This window comes from Canis lupus, chromosome 3 (genome assembly GCF_003254725.2).
Source record: "Canis lupus dingo isolate Sandy chromosome 3, ASM325472v2, whole genome shotgun sequence".
Classification (NCBI taxonomy): domain Eukaryota; kingdom Metazoa; phylum Chordata; class Mammalia; order Carnivora; family Canidae; genus Canis; species Canis lupus.
This window is the reverse complement of record NC_064245.1, coordinates 59,111,034-59,123,367: the sequence shown is the minus strand read 5'-3', so window position 1 is coordinate 59,123,367 and position 12,334 is coordinate 59,111,034. Positions and strand designations below refer to the sequence as shown.

Below are 12,334 nucleotides of genomic sequence, written 5' to 3'. Positions count from 1 at the left end.
CACAGGGACAGAGGAGCAGTGAGGGCCCTGGGGTAGGTTCCAGCTGTGCACAAGTCACTCAGCCTGTGTCATCTTTGATAAAATAGTACCCTCTTTAGAAGGCTGTTACAAGTTTTAAATGCACTAGAAACCCAAGTGCTGACTCACTTGAAACTGGCACAGAGTAATCACTGAGTTCATGATCCCCTGTGGTTATTATCTTTGCCACACCTGTGAACTCAACCTTGCGTGCAGCCTGGCCCAGCAGGCCCTGCCCCCAACCACACACACCTGTAGGGCTCCTTTCCCTACCTGCCTTAGAATCCTCTCCTTACCAGGGGGGCCCTCTGGAGCAAGGTACTGTGGTCGGTTCTCTAAGCCCAGCACCACACGGGAGGCCTGGCACTTAGTAGGTCTTCAAAAGTATTCACTGAACAACTGTCAATGAATACAAAACAGAGGCTGAAGGAATCAGCCTGCTGAAGGGCATTGTCATGGCACTGGGTCAAGAGCAATCTGTGAGGATGGCTGGGGCTCAGAGCCCAGGGGAGAATGCAGGTGGGAACTGGGCTTCCGAGGCCACAGATGCCCCTGGCCTCACTAAGTCTATGCATGAGCCTTCTATGAAAAACTGAGCACATGCCTCCAGCTATTGGCATCACTCCATGCATGGGGAGCGAGACAACCCAGTGGTGATGATACCATCAGAGCTGCCTGACCTCTGAACCTCATGCCCTGCCCCCGATGGACAAGTGGGAAGCTTCTGAGACCGCAAGGGGAAGGGAGACATACTACAGCCAAGGTGAACAATGGCCCTTGCATTCCTGGCCAAATCAGCACTGGAAGGATTAAGCTCCAGGAAACCCATGGTATCAGAGAGGGAGAGTGCTTTAATAAGGAACACAATTAATAAAAATGTGACAATAAACACATTTGCAACTATTATTGGAAAAACTGATTAAGTGAAGTTACAAAGATCTGAAGCCAGCTCTCTCCTGTACATATGCGGTGAGCTAAAAGAAACGGAAAAGGTTAAAGTCATCAATTTTCTCAAGGAAGGTTTAAATTTTAAGAACTTGGCATGCAGATCAACACAGTTTTCCAATCTCAAAGCCTCCACAAAGGTCATTTTTGCAAGGTTCACATATATATGCTGCACAGCGTATTTCTGTGTTTTTGTATCTCGTATACCTTTTGTATTTTCTTTGAATCTTTCTGAGCATTCTCTCGAAGTGGTACTTTTCCAAATAACTTCCATCCCAAGTCATTTTGTTTGTCAAGTCTTGCATTCTGTTTTCTAGCAAGCAAATTCCTATAGGAAGAAAATAAGAGGGTTAGGGAACTTCTGGGTATTCGTAGAAGCACCAGGACTGCCGAGTCACTCTCTAATGAAAACAAGTGGACTTTCCTCTGAGAGGACAATGTGATGAACCACAAGCTTTAATTCTTCAGACCTGATTTTCATATAAGACACAGAGGATTAAAAAAATAAATAAATAAAAAAGACACAGAGGATAAGCCCCTAAACCACAAATAAAATTTTTGTTGTTCAGCTGTAACATCTACAAAGTCTACAATTCAGAGTAAGGAAATACTTTATATTACAACAAAGTATTTCAGGAAAAGTGAGCTTTAAAGACAGACCGAACTGAATTGAAACTCTGACCCAACCACTCACTAGCTGTGTAACTTTGACCAGTACATTTACTTTTCTGAGCCTTAGTTTATGTTTAATAAGGGTCTTTGTAGGAATTAAAATTACAGATACACAATCAGTGTTTAAAAAATAAGAGTTGCTGGGGTGCCTGGGGGCGGTCAGTCCCTTGAGCATCCAACTCTTGATTTCAGCTCAGGTCATGATTTCAGGGTCGTTGGCCCTGAGCCCCATATTAGGCTCTACACTCAGCACAGAGGCTGCTTGAGATTCTCTCTCCCTCTCTCCCCTCACTGCTGTTCTCTAAATAAATAAATAAATAAAATCTTAAAAAGTTATTTTAATAACCTCTAGTTCAGTTTAAGTTATCTATACAGTAAAAATCTACATAAGCTATTTATAAAGAGTCTCCGCGTACCATGAAATGAAAGCTACTCAGGAGATAAGTCACGAGGTCTTCCTTCCCAATAACACGTAAACAAAGGTCCCAAATAACACAAATAAATGCCAAATGGTAGAACAAAATAAACTACACTTTGGAATGTAAGTGTTGGTGCTTGCATTAAAAACAAATGGTTTCCAGGGCTCATTGGAAAGTATAAAATGAACCCACAGCATCTCCTCTGCTAGAAAGTAAGAAAGTGCTCAAAAAAATATGAGGACATGCTTAAAGGAAACAGTAGCCAGCTCGAAACAAGGACTCCCACTGGCTAAATCTAGAACAATCTAACCATCAAAAGAAATAAGGAGGGCAAGGGATTATAATCCATTGAATGAAACAAAAATCCAAGAGCCCATACAGATACGAGCAGACACAAATAAACAGAAGAGGGAAAGCTTTAGAATGCAGCCTAACAAGCCCTGAAAGACAAATGGAGGTAGGAAAAGACCAGTGGACACTCAACCAAGTAGCTGACAGCTGGATGAGGAAGAGAATTTGCACATAGTTTGAAAGCACCTCCCACAAATTCCTTATTACAAAGGTAAACCTCCTTAGGCAAGTGCTCAGAGTTGAGATTCTCTATCCCTGCTCAAAACAGGCAGTCAGTCTTATTTCCTCAGAGTTGGCACAGTACATCCATGGCAGCTACAGGTAGATGGACTGTCACAGAAGATTCCTGAAAAACTGATGAAATGTGAACACAGACCATGGACTTGGAAAGAACACGAGATTAATGTTAAATATCCTGATCTTGGTAACTGAACAGTGACTATGTAAGGGAATGCCTTTGTTCTTAGGAAAAATATACTGATATTTCCCACTGGCTCTTCTAATGCTTCAAAGAAATATTTAAATAGGGATCCCTGGGTGGCGCAGCGGTTTGGCGCCTGCCTTTGGCCCGGGGCGCGATCCTGGAGACCGGGGATCGAATCCCACGTCAGGCTTCCTGCATGGAGCCTGCTCCTCCCTCTACCTGTGTTTCTGCCGCTCTGTCTCTCTCTGTATGACTATCATGAATAAATAAATAAAATCTTTAAAAAAAAAAAAAAAGAAATATTTAAATATTTATTTGCTTCCATGGTATACATACCACAGTCACAGAACAGATAAAACACATAAAGTGAGACATAAACTGGGTAAAAAATACACAGAAGTTCCTTGTGTTTTTCTTGCAACTTTTCAATGCATTTGAAATCCTATCGAAATAAAGTTATAAAAACTTTCAAAAAGGGAAACAGTTTCACTGTATTTTTCCTTTCTCTTCTGTTGTGATTATAAGAGAATCCATTTCAGAACCCAAGGCGATTCAAGCACCTCACAAGCACCTTTGTGAGAAGTAAACTTAGAGCTGTGCCCAGGCCCAACCTGCTTAACATCTACAACTTAGCCATTGGTGGAAGTCATGCAGCTCAACCCTAGCTAAAGCCAGATGTGCCCAGAAGGGTACTAAGGGCTTGGGCACCCAGAATTCAGTTCACTGACAGTCTACGTTGGCTAAAGATGCATTGCTTATGGGGAAGGCAACTGGGCTTACGGGACAAGAGGTGAGGACCCCAGCTGCATCTGGAACGGGTGGGGCCCAGGGTGAGGAGCACACCTCCTGTTTAACTCCTACCCTGTTCTGGAGAGCCACGAGTGTCGGGGTGGGGGGCCTAGAGGGGTCAGGAATGGAACAGAGAGGCGCACAGAAGAGACTGGGTGATCTGTGAGCCGGGAGACAGAGTGGAACTCAGTGCTAGTCCCAGAAACAGCCAGGGGGAGAAGCAGCAGGAGAAACAGAAGCCTTGCATTTCCATCCCTGCTGAGTACTTGTGAGTCCGTACAGATACAGTGCACACAGCACTCATTAAAGATCGTGACACAGGACAGGCCATGACTTTGGAAAGGCTTGTGAAAGGTATCCATGGTGGTACTATTTGTTGTGGATGAGAGGCAGAGTAGTCCTGAATGGACAGAAAGTCTCCAGCCTCTGGCTTCCCTTCCAGGTTGGTGGATCACTGGAAGATTGACATGAAGCTGGCTGCAGGGCCCAGGAGGCCAGGTAGAGTCAAGCAACTGCCTCTGCCCATCCCGTGCCCCAACCCCACTTCCGAGGCCAGTGCATGGATGGCACAGGGAGAGCCCAGCAGCCCTGAGCCCATTACAATCCTTCATGAGCCTCGCCCCAGGAGTACCCCACAGGTAGGAAGCTCTCACAACAACCCACCAGGTGCATTCATCCAGGGCCTCAACTATACTTAACAAAACAAGGAGTCTTATTTGCTCAGAAACCGTCTCTCCTCAGGTTAGCGCCAAAGCTCTCACCTGATTTGGCAAGGGTCTGGCCCCACTGCCCAGCCCTCCTCCCTGTGTCTTTCTGGGTCTGCAGACAGCTGGTCACACCCCACATATGCTTATCCCTCCCTTTCTTCAGGTGTCTCTCAGGCATAGGACCATGATCCATCAAGCCCTGGGCCCCTGAAGAACTCCCACTCCATCTGCCACAATGCTCCAGAAATCTTTCCTCCATATAGGGGGCAGGACCATCTTCTGAAAGCACAGATGGATCGCACCAGCCCTGTCCCCCAAATCCCCTCCACGGCTTCCACCTGTTTATGGCACCAGTGCTGATCCCCCTACCCTCAATGGGCTCCTGAAAGAGGAGACATGAGTGCTGACCTCACAGATGTGTTTCAAGGGTCAAACAAGGCTAAGGACCTCACAGGCCTGGGCCGCTGCCTCATGCACACACTCGGTTCACGGGAACAGTTACTGTTGTCCCATCACCACGCGGGGGCTTCTCCACTAGGGGACTGACCACCTGATCCTCCACCTAATCCCCTTCAGCTGAGCCAGCACTCTGCACCCTGAAGGCATCAGAGGGACCTGGGGATAGAGGCCAGGTTTATGGGAATGGTGGGCTGAAGGAAGGTGACCCAGTAGGCACTGGTCCCACCAGGGATCTGATGATAAGGCCTATCCGGATGCATTTTACATCAATGCTCAAGAGGCCTTGGGAAACACACTTTGGGGTGGTTGATGACTAAGCCACACCCAATGTCAAGGATAAAGAATAATCCTCAGAGCCTGAGGGAGGCAAAGACCCTTGGGCAGGAAAAAGGAGTCAGGGTTTCACTGGGGTCCTTACCCCTGGCTTGCAAAATAATTCTTTTCAATAGGTAACAACTCAGAGGAAGAGCTATGGGAAAAAACGACAAAGTAATGCTAAAAATAATGGTGTGTTCATTTCTGCCCAGCAGCTCTCTTGTGAGCTGTGGGGCACCATGCCACAGGTAAAGTGCATCATCAGAATCACAGTAAGATCAGGCATGGATGCATTCAACTACATGCGTTTAATGGGACAAAATGGCCTATCAGCACCTGGTCCTCACCAAGAACAGTCGAGCAGGGTTTTTGCACAGACCCTGGCCACAGCTCCCTTGCTTCCACCTCTTCCACACTGTGAGACACAGGCTTGTCCAGTTCACCCCTAGAGGCAGGAAGGACAAGGGGCAAAGCAGGGCTGAGTGAGGGAACCTCAACACCCCTTGCCTCCTGACAAAAGGTCAGGCCTGCACCGCCCAGGACAGGGCCACCAGCCACATGTGCTGCCGAACACAGGAAAAATATGCCAGTCACCTTGCTGAAATATGCCCACTAGAACAAAATGGTTTGGGCTTTTTAAAAATATTTTATTTATTTGAGAGAGAGCGTACGAGAGAGAAAGAAAAAGAGAGAGAGAGCGAGAGAGAGCAGGGGAGCAGCAGAGGGAGAAGCAGGGAGCCTGCCGTGACCTGAGCCAAAGGCAGACGCTTAACCGACTGAGCCACCCAGGTGTCTCTAAAACAAATTGTTTAAAATGCCACAAAAAGGGGAACCTAGGTGGCTCAGCAGTTGAGCGTCTGCCTTTGGCTCAGAGCATGATCCTGGAGTCCTGAGATCGGGTCCTGCATCGGGCTCCCTGCATGGAGCCTGCTTCTCCCTCTGCCTGTGTCTCTGCCTCTCTCTCTGTGTCTCTCATGAATAAATAATTTTTTTTAAAAAAAGTCACAAAAAGATTGAAAAAAACCCAAGGGTTCATGACACATCCATATGCAGCATTAAGAAGGGTCGGGGCACTTTTTTGAAAGACTATGGAGCTACCTGTTATCAAAGGAGAAAAGCAAGGTGTATACCAGGTAGAGCATGTCATGCAAGACAAGCATCTGCCTGCCTGTACAGGCACAACCTACTGCTGGGAGAAGACAGAAACGTTATTTCCTGCTTCTGCAATGTTTACTGGGTGGCACAGGGCACAAAGGAAAATTTTCACCATATATTCCATTGTACTTTTTGGATTCTGTACCATGCAAATGTATGACCTATTGAAAAAACTTAATATAAAAGCCATTGCTGAATTAGGAATTTCTGCCAATAAGAAATGAAGTGAGGGATACCTGACCAGCTCAGTCAGCGGTGTGCGACTTGATCTTAGGGTTGTGAGTGCAAGCCTCATATTGGGCATAGAGATTACCTTAAAAATATAAATAAATTGAGGTACCAGGTGGCGCAGTCAGTTGAGCATCTGACTCTTGGCTTCAGCTCAGGTCATGATCTCAGGGTCATGAGATCAAGCCCCACATCAGACTCCATGCTCAGAGTGGTGTCTGTTTCAGATTCTCTTTCCCTCTGCCTCTGTTCCTCCTCCTGCTCTCTCTCAAACAAATCTTAAATAAATAAAGTGCTTCAGCATCACCCCTACCCCCATCTTTCAAATCAGTAAGACTTCATCAAACCATCAAAACAGCGCCTGGTTTTTCTAAAAGTCTCTAACAACACCAGGTGACAAGTTCCAGGAGCCCCTGTTGTGTTGGGTAGAAAATGTCTTAACAAGCAAAAAGCTGAAGAGAAAATGAAAATGTTCAGTGATGCTCTACTGGTATTAAAAAATTAAACCTTTTGGGAGAGAGAAGTGAAAACCTATGGAGAGCCACACCTGTGAAGGCAACCGGTTGCTCGGCCCACACGACTTATACAACAGCTCTGTTGGGGTTAGTGCCTGCCCACACTGTGCTTCAGAGCCCCAGGCACTGAGCTGGAAGCAGTGGCCATGTGAGACTGGGGACAGTGTCCCAAGATAAATGACCTTCAAGTTGGGCAAGTTCCCAAGATCATCCACCAGGGACTCAAACCTGGGCCTTCCAGGCCTCCCCAGCACAGGTCTACCTCCTCCCATACAAATGAGGATGGCGGGCCCCACACTCCAGAGGAGCACAGAGCCAGCACTGTGGTTTAACAAGGCAGTGCAAACATGTCCCTGTCCACTCCCAAGCCTACAAGCAAGCAAAGCCGCAAGGACAAGGTTGGGGAACGGGGGAAGGAATGTGAAAGAATGGTAAAAAGACAGTGATGATCAAGTGGCCCCAGGCTGACCTGCTGTCCCATCACATCACCATAGCTACCCTTGCTCCAGCAACCACAGGCAGAGGCAGAACGGCAGCCTTCCCACTGAGAGGCTCCCAAACCATTCTGAACTACAGTTCTAATTAGGGCTTCCCATCCTATCCTCTATCCATCACGGAAGCAGCAGCTGCCCGAAGCCTCATGTTCTCCATCTGTAAACGGAGATGACAAATCTACCTGCAACCACTGTGAAGATTCAATGAAAGAGCACCGAAACCATCAGGGCAGGTGTGTGTGCAGGAGCCATGCTCCACCTGGTCCCTCCACTGTTCACACTCCAGTATACCTGCCATTGCAGCAGGCCCCCCAAGTGTCTGCAGGGCCAGATCTAGTCGTTTTAGGGGGCCTTAAAGCTTATTCACTTTGGGGAATCCTCAAAAATGAAAATGATGTTTAATTATGAAAACAAAGTTAGGCACAATTCCAACATTGATGTTTTGGCTTTTGAAACTAAAACCATGTGCTTCCACACAATGACACTCCAGGAAGGACTTCTACCCAAAGTTCCAGCTCTCCGTTTTTTGACAAGAGACAGTATAGTCCAAGGATGGACCCCCTTTCTTCTTAAAATGGTGTGGGTCTGAGATTGTTACTTTCATCCCGTCACCACTAACTTAACTCTCAGACGTTACTAAAGTCAAAATAAGGTGATTCCAAGAGCAATCTAAAATTCTAGCTGACAACAAAAGATTAGGTACTGGATCTGGGTCCCTATGCTAGGATATTTCAAAGCACCTGAAGTATGTGCTGAGGGTAGCACTTAGAGCAAGCACCCTACATAGAGCTAGCACTTCAATGTATCTCAAATTAAGAATTATCAACTTGGGGCAGCCCGGGTGGCTCAGAGGTTTAGTGCCGCCTGATTCAGCCCAGGGCCTGGTCCTGGAGACCTGGGATCGAGTCCCACGTCGAGCTCCCTGTGTGGAGCCTGTTTCTCCCTCTGCCTGTGTCTCTGCTTCTCTCTGTCCATCTCTCATGAATAAATAAATAAATCTTAAAAAAAAAAAAAAGAATTATCAACTTGTTACTTTATGTGCTTTCATCACCAGAATGTAATGTGTATGTGAATCCTGTCTTCTATTTACTGCAGGGCCTCTAGCATTTAGAACAGTTCTTGGCATTTAAAGGAAAACACATTTATTTAATGCATGCTTTTTGGAGGAATTTTCAGAAAGATCACATGAGAATTATTCCTGTACATTTAAAAAAGAGGAAGCCAGGATTCAGAGAGGTTGGGGTGTCCCACCCAGAGATACAGAGGTAAGCAAAAAAGAACCAAGACCTGGGCCCAAGGACCCAGGGCTGCTGCTACCTGGCAGCTGAGAGCACCGTCCCAGAAGGCAGAGGGCAGCTGGAGTGGAAGGACGCAATCCTCCCTGACCCGGTAGAGCAGGTTCCACAAGCCACAGACATTCATCGGGGATTTCTCAAAACTTCTTGGAATCTTGGAATATAAACCCCCAAAGTCCTCCTCCTTCAACACCATACATTGGAACCCTTACTTGTAATTTAGTAATAGTTTCCTGGGGATTCTCGCTCTAACCCTCCTTTGTCTAATTAACAAACGAGACATTCCAAAGTCATTCCGAAGTCATCAGAAATACACTAAAACATGTAGCATTCAGTTCCGAGTGGAACAGATGGGCATCTTTTCCACTGTTCTCTGAGCCAAAGCCACCTTTCACAGAGCACCTGCCAGCTGCCTTGTACTGCATCAGGCACTTCCCATGTGTTCTATGTAAGAGATGAAACTTAGCACAGGAGTTCTTGCTGCTGTGTCATCACACAAAAGCACCACCCAGGCCTGAACCCTACCAAAAGGGTGTTAGAGTCGACACTGCACAGATGGGAAACTGAGTCTTGGTGAGGTTAAGGAATTTGCTCCTTTGCTCCTGAAGGGACATTAAATCCTGGCACTCCTCTGGGGAAGAGAAAGCAAAAATCTTGAATGATTTCTCTAAAGGCTATTTTCTTAGGTATTTCTATTCAGATCTCCACCCCTCAGAAAGTGGCACACTCCACTGCCATACACATTGACACCAGGCTTCTGACTCTGCTCTGAAAACCCCAGAGGAAAAGGCTAGCCCACTCAGCTGTCACAGGAACACAAAACACAAAACCGCATTCTACAAAGCCGGCCTCCTGTATGACAAAACCCCCTCTCCTACAGGGAACATGAGGCAAGTAAGACACACACTGAGATGTTATTACTATGAGCAAACAGCAGGCTCAAAATTCCTACTTCTACACACGATTAAAAGTACCCAAGAGGGACGTCTGGGTGCCTCAGCCTTAGGCTCAGGTCATGATCTCAGGGTCCTGGGATGGGGTCGGACTCCTTGCTAGCAGGGAGTCTGCTTCTCCCTCTGCCTCTGCCCCTCCGCCCCTGGTACTCTCTAATAAATAAAATCTTAAAAATACAAGTATCCAAGAGCTAGAAATACTTGGTGTCTCCCTTCCTTCAGATATTACCCAATAGCAACTGATGCTAAAAAGCTGATCCCTAAAAATAGAGGAAACAGTCAACACAAGGGAGCACAGTGAGCATCAGATACCAAATGTATAAAAGCACAGGCCCCAAGAGCTCCTGGCACATGCAGACCCTCGCTGGAGACACGGGACCCTCCCCGTGTAAACTGAGGAATATCCAAAAAAACACTACCCCAAGGAGGCAGAAGATTGCTGAACCATACTAAAACATACACACATAGCAAAAACCAAGCTCCAGTGAGGTCTCCAATTACAAAACCAAGAAAGGCAAGGCTGCAACCACAAACCTGCCCATCATTTGACAAACCTGTCCATTAACAGGAGCGCAGGGGAGACAGCCATGGTGTCTCCTGTAGCCACACAGCTCTGAAAGGCCAGCCCCAGAAGTACGGGCTCTCCCTGTGCCACATTCTTGGCACTGGAGCCACAGGCCCGGGGAGGCACCACAGGCACCCTACAGGCCCTGCTCCACAGAGTCCCGAAGGTTAGGGCACGCAGGAGGGGCGGCCCAGCTGGAAAGGCAAGGGGCGGGGCAGGGAGGGTTCTGACTCCTAACTAGTCACACAGAGGGAGGAGGGCAGGCAGCCAGGGAAGCACAGCCTGTGTGACCCGGTTCCGGGTTCCCAGCACGGCCCTTCCCCCGCATCTCCGCACAGACCCAGAGCCACTCCTTGCCTGTCTGGGTGGGCTAACTAGCCACGAAACCCACAGGCACTTCTGACGGAAGAATGAAGCAAAATCCCATTTGGAGCAATGTCTCCTACATGTCAGACATGGCACTTTGGGAAGAAGCAATCAAGTATTTATGAGTCCAGACACTGTCACATAAATCCCTGGCAAAAACTTGCATTACAACCATCACTGGAGGGGATCCCTGGGTGGCTCAGCAGTTTGGCGCCTGCCTTTGGCCCAGAGCGCGATCCTGGGGTCCCGGGATCGAGTCCTGCGTCGGGCTCCGGGCATGGAGCCTGCTTCTCCCTCTGCATGTGTCTCTGCCTCTCTCTCTCTATGTCTATCATGCATAAAAATAAATAAATCTTAAAAAAAAAAAAAAGAACCATCACTGGAGGATTCTCTCACCTTCATGACTTCAAATACCGTTAAATAGAAAAAAGGGCAAGATCTAACTAACAACTTCAAGGTCAACAAAAATGACCTAATGTAAACCCACAAGAAGTTCCTATAGGTCGGCTCTCCCTTAGGGCGTCACTACGGCATCTTTCAATCATGTGTCAACAACTAGCCCATGGCAAAACAATCGTCCACACACCCCAGCCTGGGTCCTCTAACAATCAGCTCTGGGTATGTGTTCACAACTGCACAGGACACATCTGACCGCAGAAAGTCAACAGGTGGCCATCTCTGGCAAGAGGAGCTGGTGAGGGCCGAAGAGAGAAATTCTACTTCAGCTTTACAAATTTCTGTATTGCTTTAAAAAAAGAGCATGTATTACTTTTGCAATTCAAAAGAAAAAAGAAGATCATGATATCTAAGTGACAACACAGCACGGGAACAATACCAGGCACCTAGTCAGCTGGGCTCTGGGACTGGTCAACAGAATCCTGGCCCCAGCACAACTGATGCTGGACAGGTGCTGACTAATGAATATACTCTGGCACCACGGATCCCAAAGCAGGTACCTGGGCTAGAGGCCGCCTCACCTGGGAAGGGGCAAAAAACACAAATTCTTGAATCCTGCCCAGGCCAAGTGAAGCAACCCAGGGGGCAAGGCCAGCAAGCACTGAATGAGTCTTCCAGGGGCTCTGATGCTCACTCAAGTTTGAGAAGGGCTGTGCTGGCTACATCTATGCCCTCAAAATTCCTGCTATCTTGCTTAAAACTTCTTGTCACTTCCTCCTACCGGAGAAGTCAGGGCCCCATTTCCTGCTGTAGCACACCTGCAGCTCCGGGTAGGGCTAGAGTTACTGATGGTTCATCCAGTGGCTGCAGGGCAGGCAAGCCCTCCCACACCTTGTTCCCCCTCCACCTCTCTCGGGACACATAGTGCTCTCCCATGCTGGCAACCTGCAGCCTCATGTTGCATCCCTCCAAATTCTTCTTCAACTTACAGCATTCAAGTTTTAGCCATTATACCTCAGCAAAAAAAAAAATCCAAAAAGATCTATATTTTAAAAACCCACAAAGAACACACAGGTACAAATGGCCTTACTAGTGAATTCTTCCAAATATTTAAGGAAGAAATACACAGACTCTTTCAGAGAACAAGCCTCTTATTCTTCCCCTCGACTCCGCAAGGAAATCTATTAAGTCATTCAATAAAAACATTTACAGGCATTATTTGCCAAGAAAAAAATGTACTCAACTAGGACTTTCTGAGGCCCCTATGA

The 12,334-nt window shown here is 47.2% G+C and overlaps 2 protein-coding genes across 11 annotated transcripts in view; one reads left to right on the top strand and one right to left on the bottom strand.

Annotated features, from left to right (window-relative positions):
- Positions 1-12,334, top strand: part of PPP2R2C (protein phosphatase 2 regulatory subunit Bgamma) — a 947,578-nt gene that overhangs the window by 385,163 nt on the left and 550,081 nt on the right. The window lies entirely within an intron of this gene.
- The window catches only part of TBC1D14 (TBC1 domain family member 14), a 107,291-nt gene that overhangs the window by 58,488 nt on the left and 36,469 nt on the right, over positions 1-12,334 (bottom strand). For 9 of the 10 annotated variants that reach the window (XM_025438397.3, XM_049108019.1, XM_049108020.1 and 6 more), the window contains exon 3: positions 1,171-1,291. In XM_025438397.3, the coding sequence (XP_025294182.1) occupies positions 1,171-1,291 (121 nt within the window). Of the gene's footprint in view, positions 1-1,170; positions 1,292-10,293; positions 10,451-12,334 lie in introns of those variants that run through there. The other variant, XM_025438400.3, reaches the window with a different exon arrangement.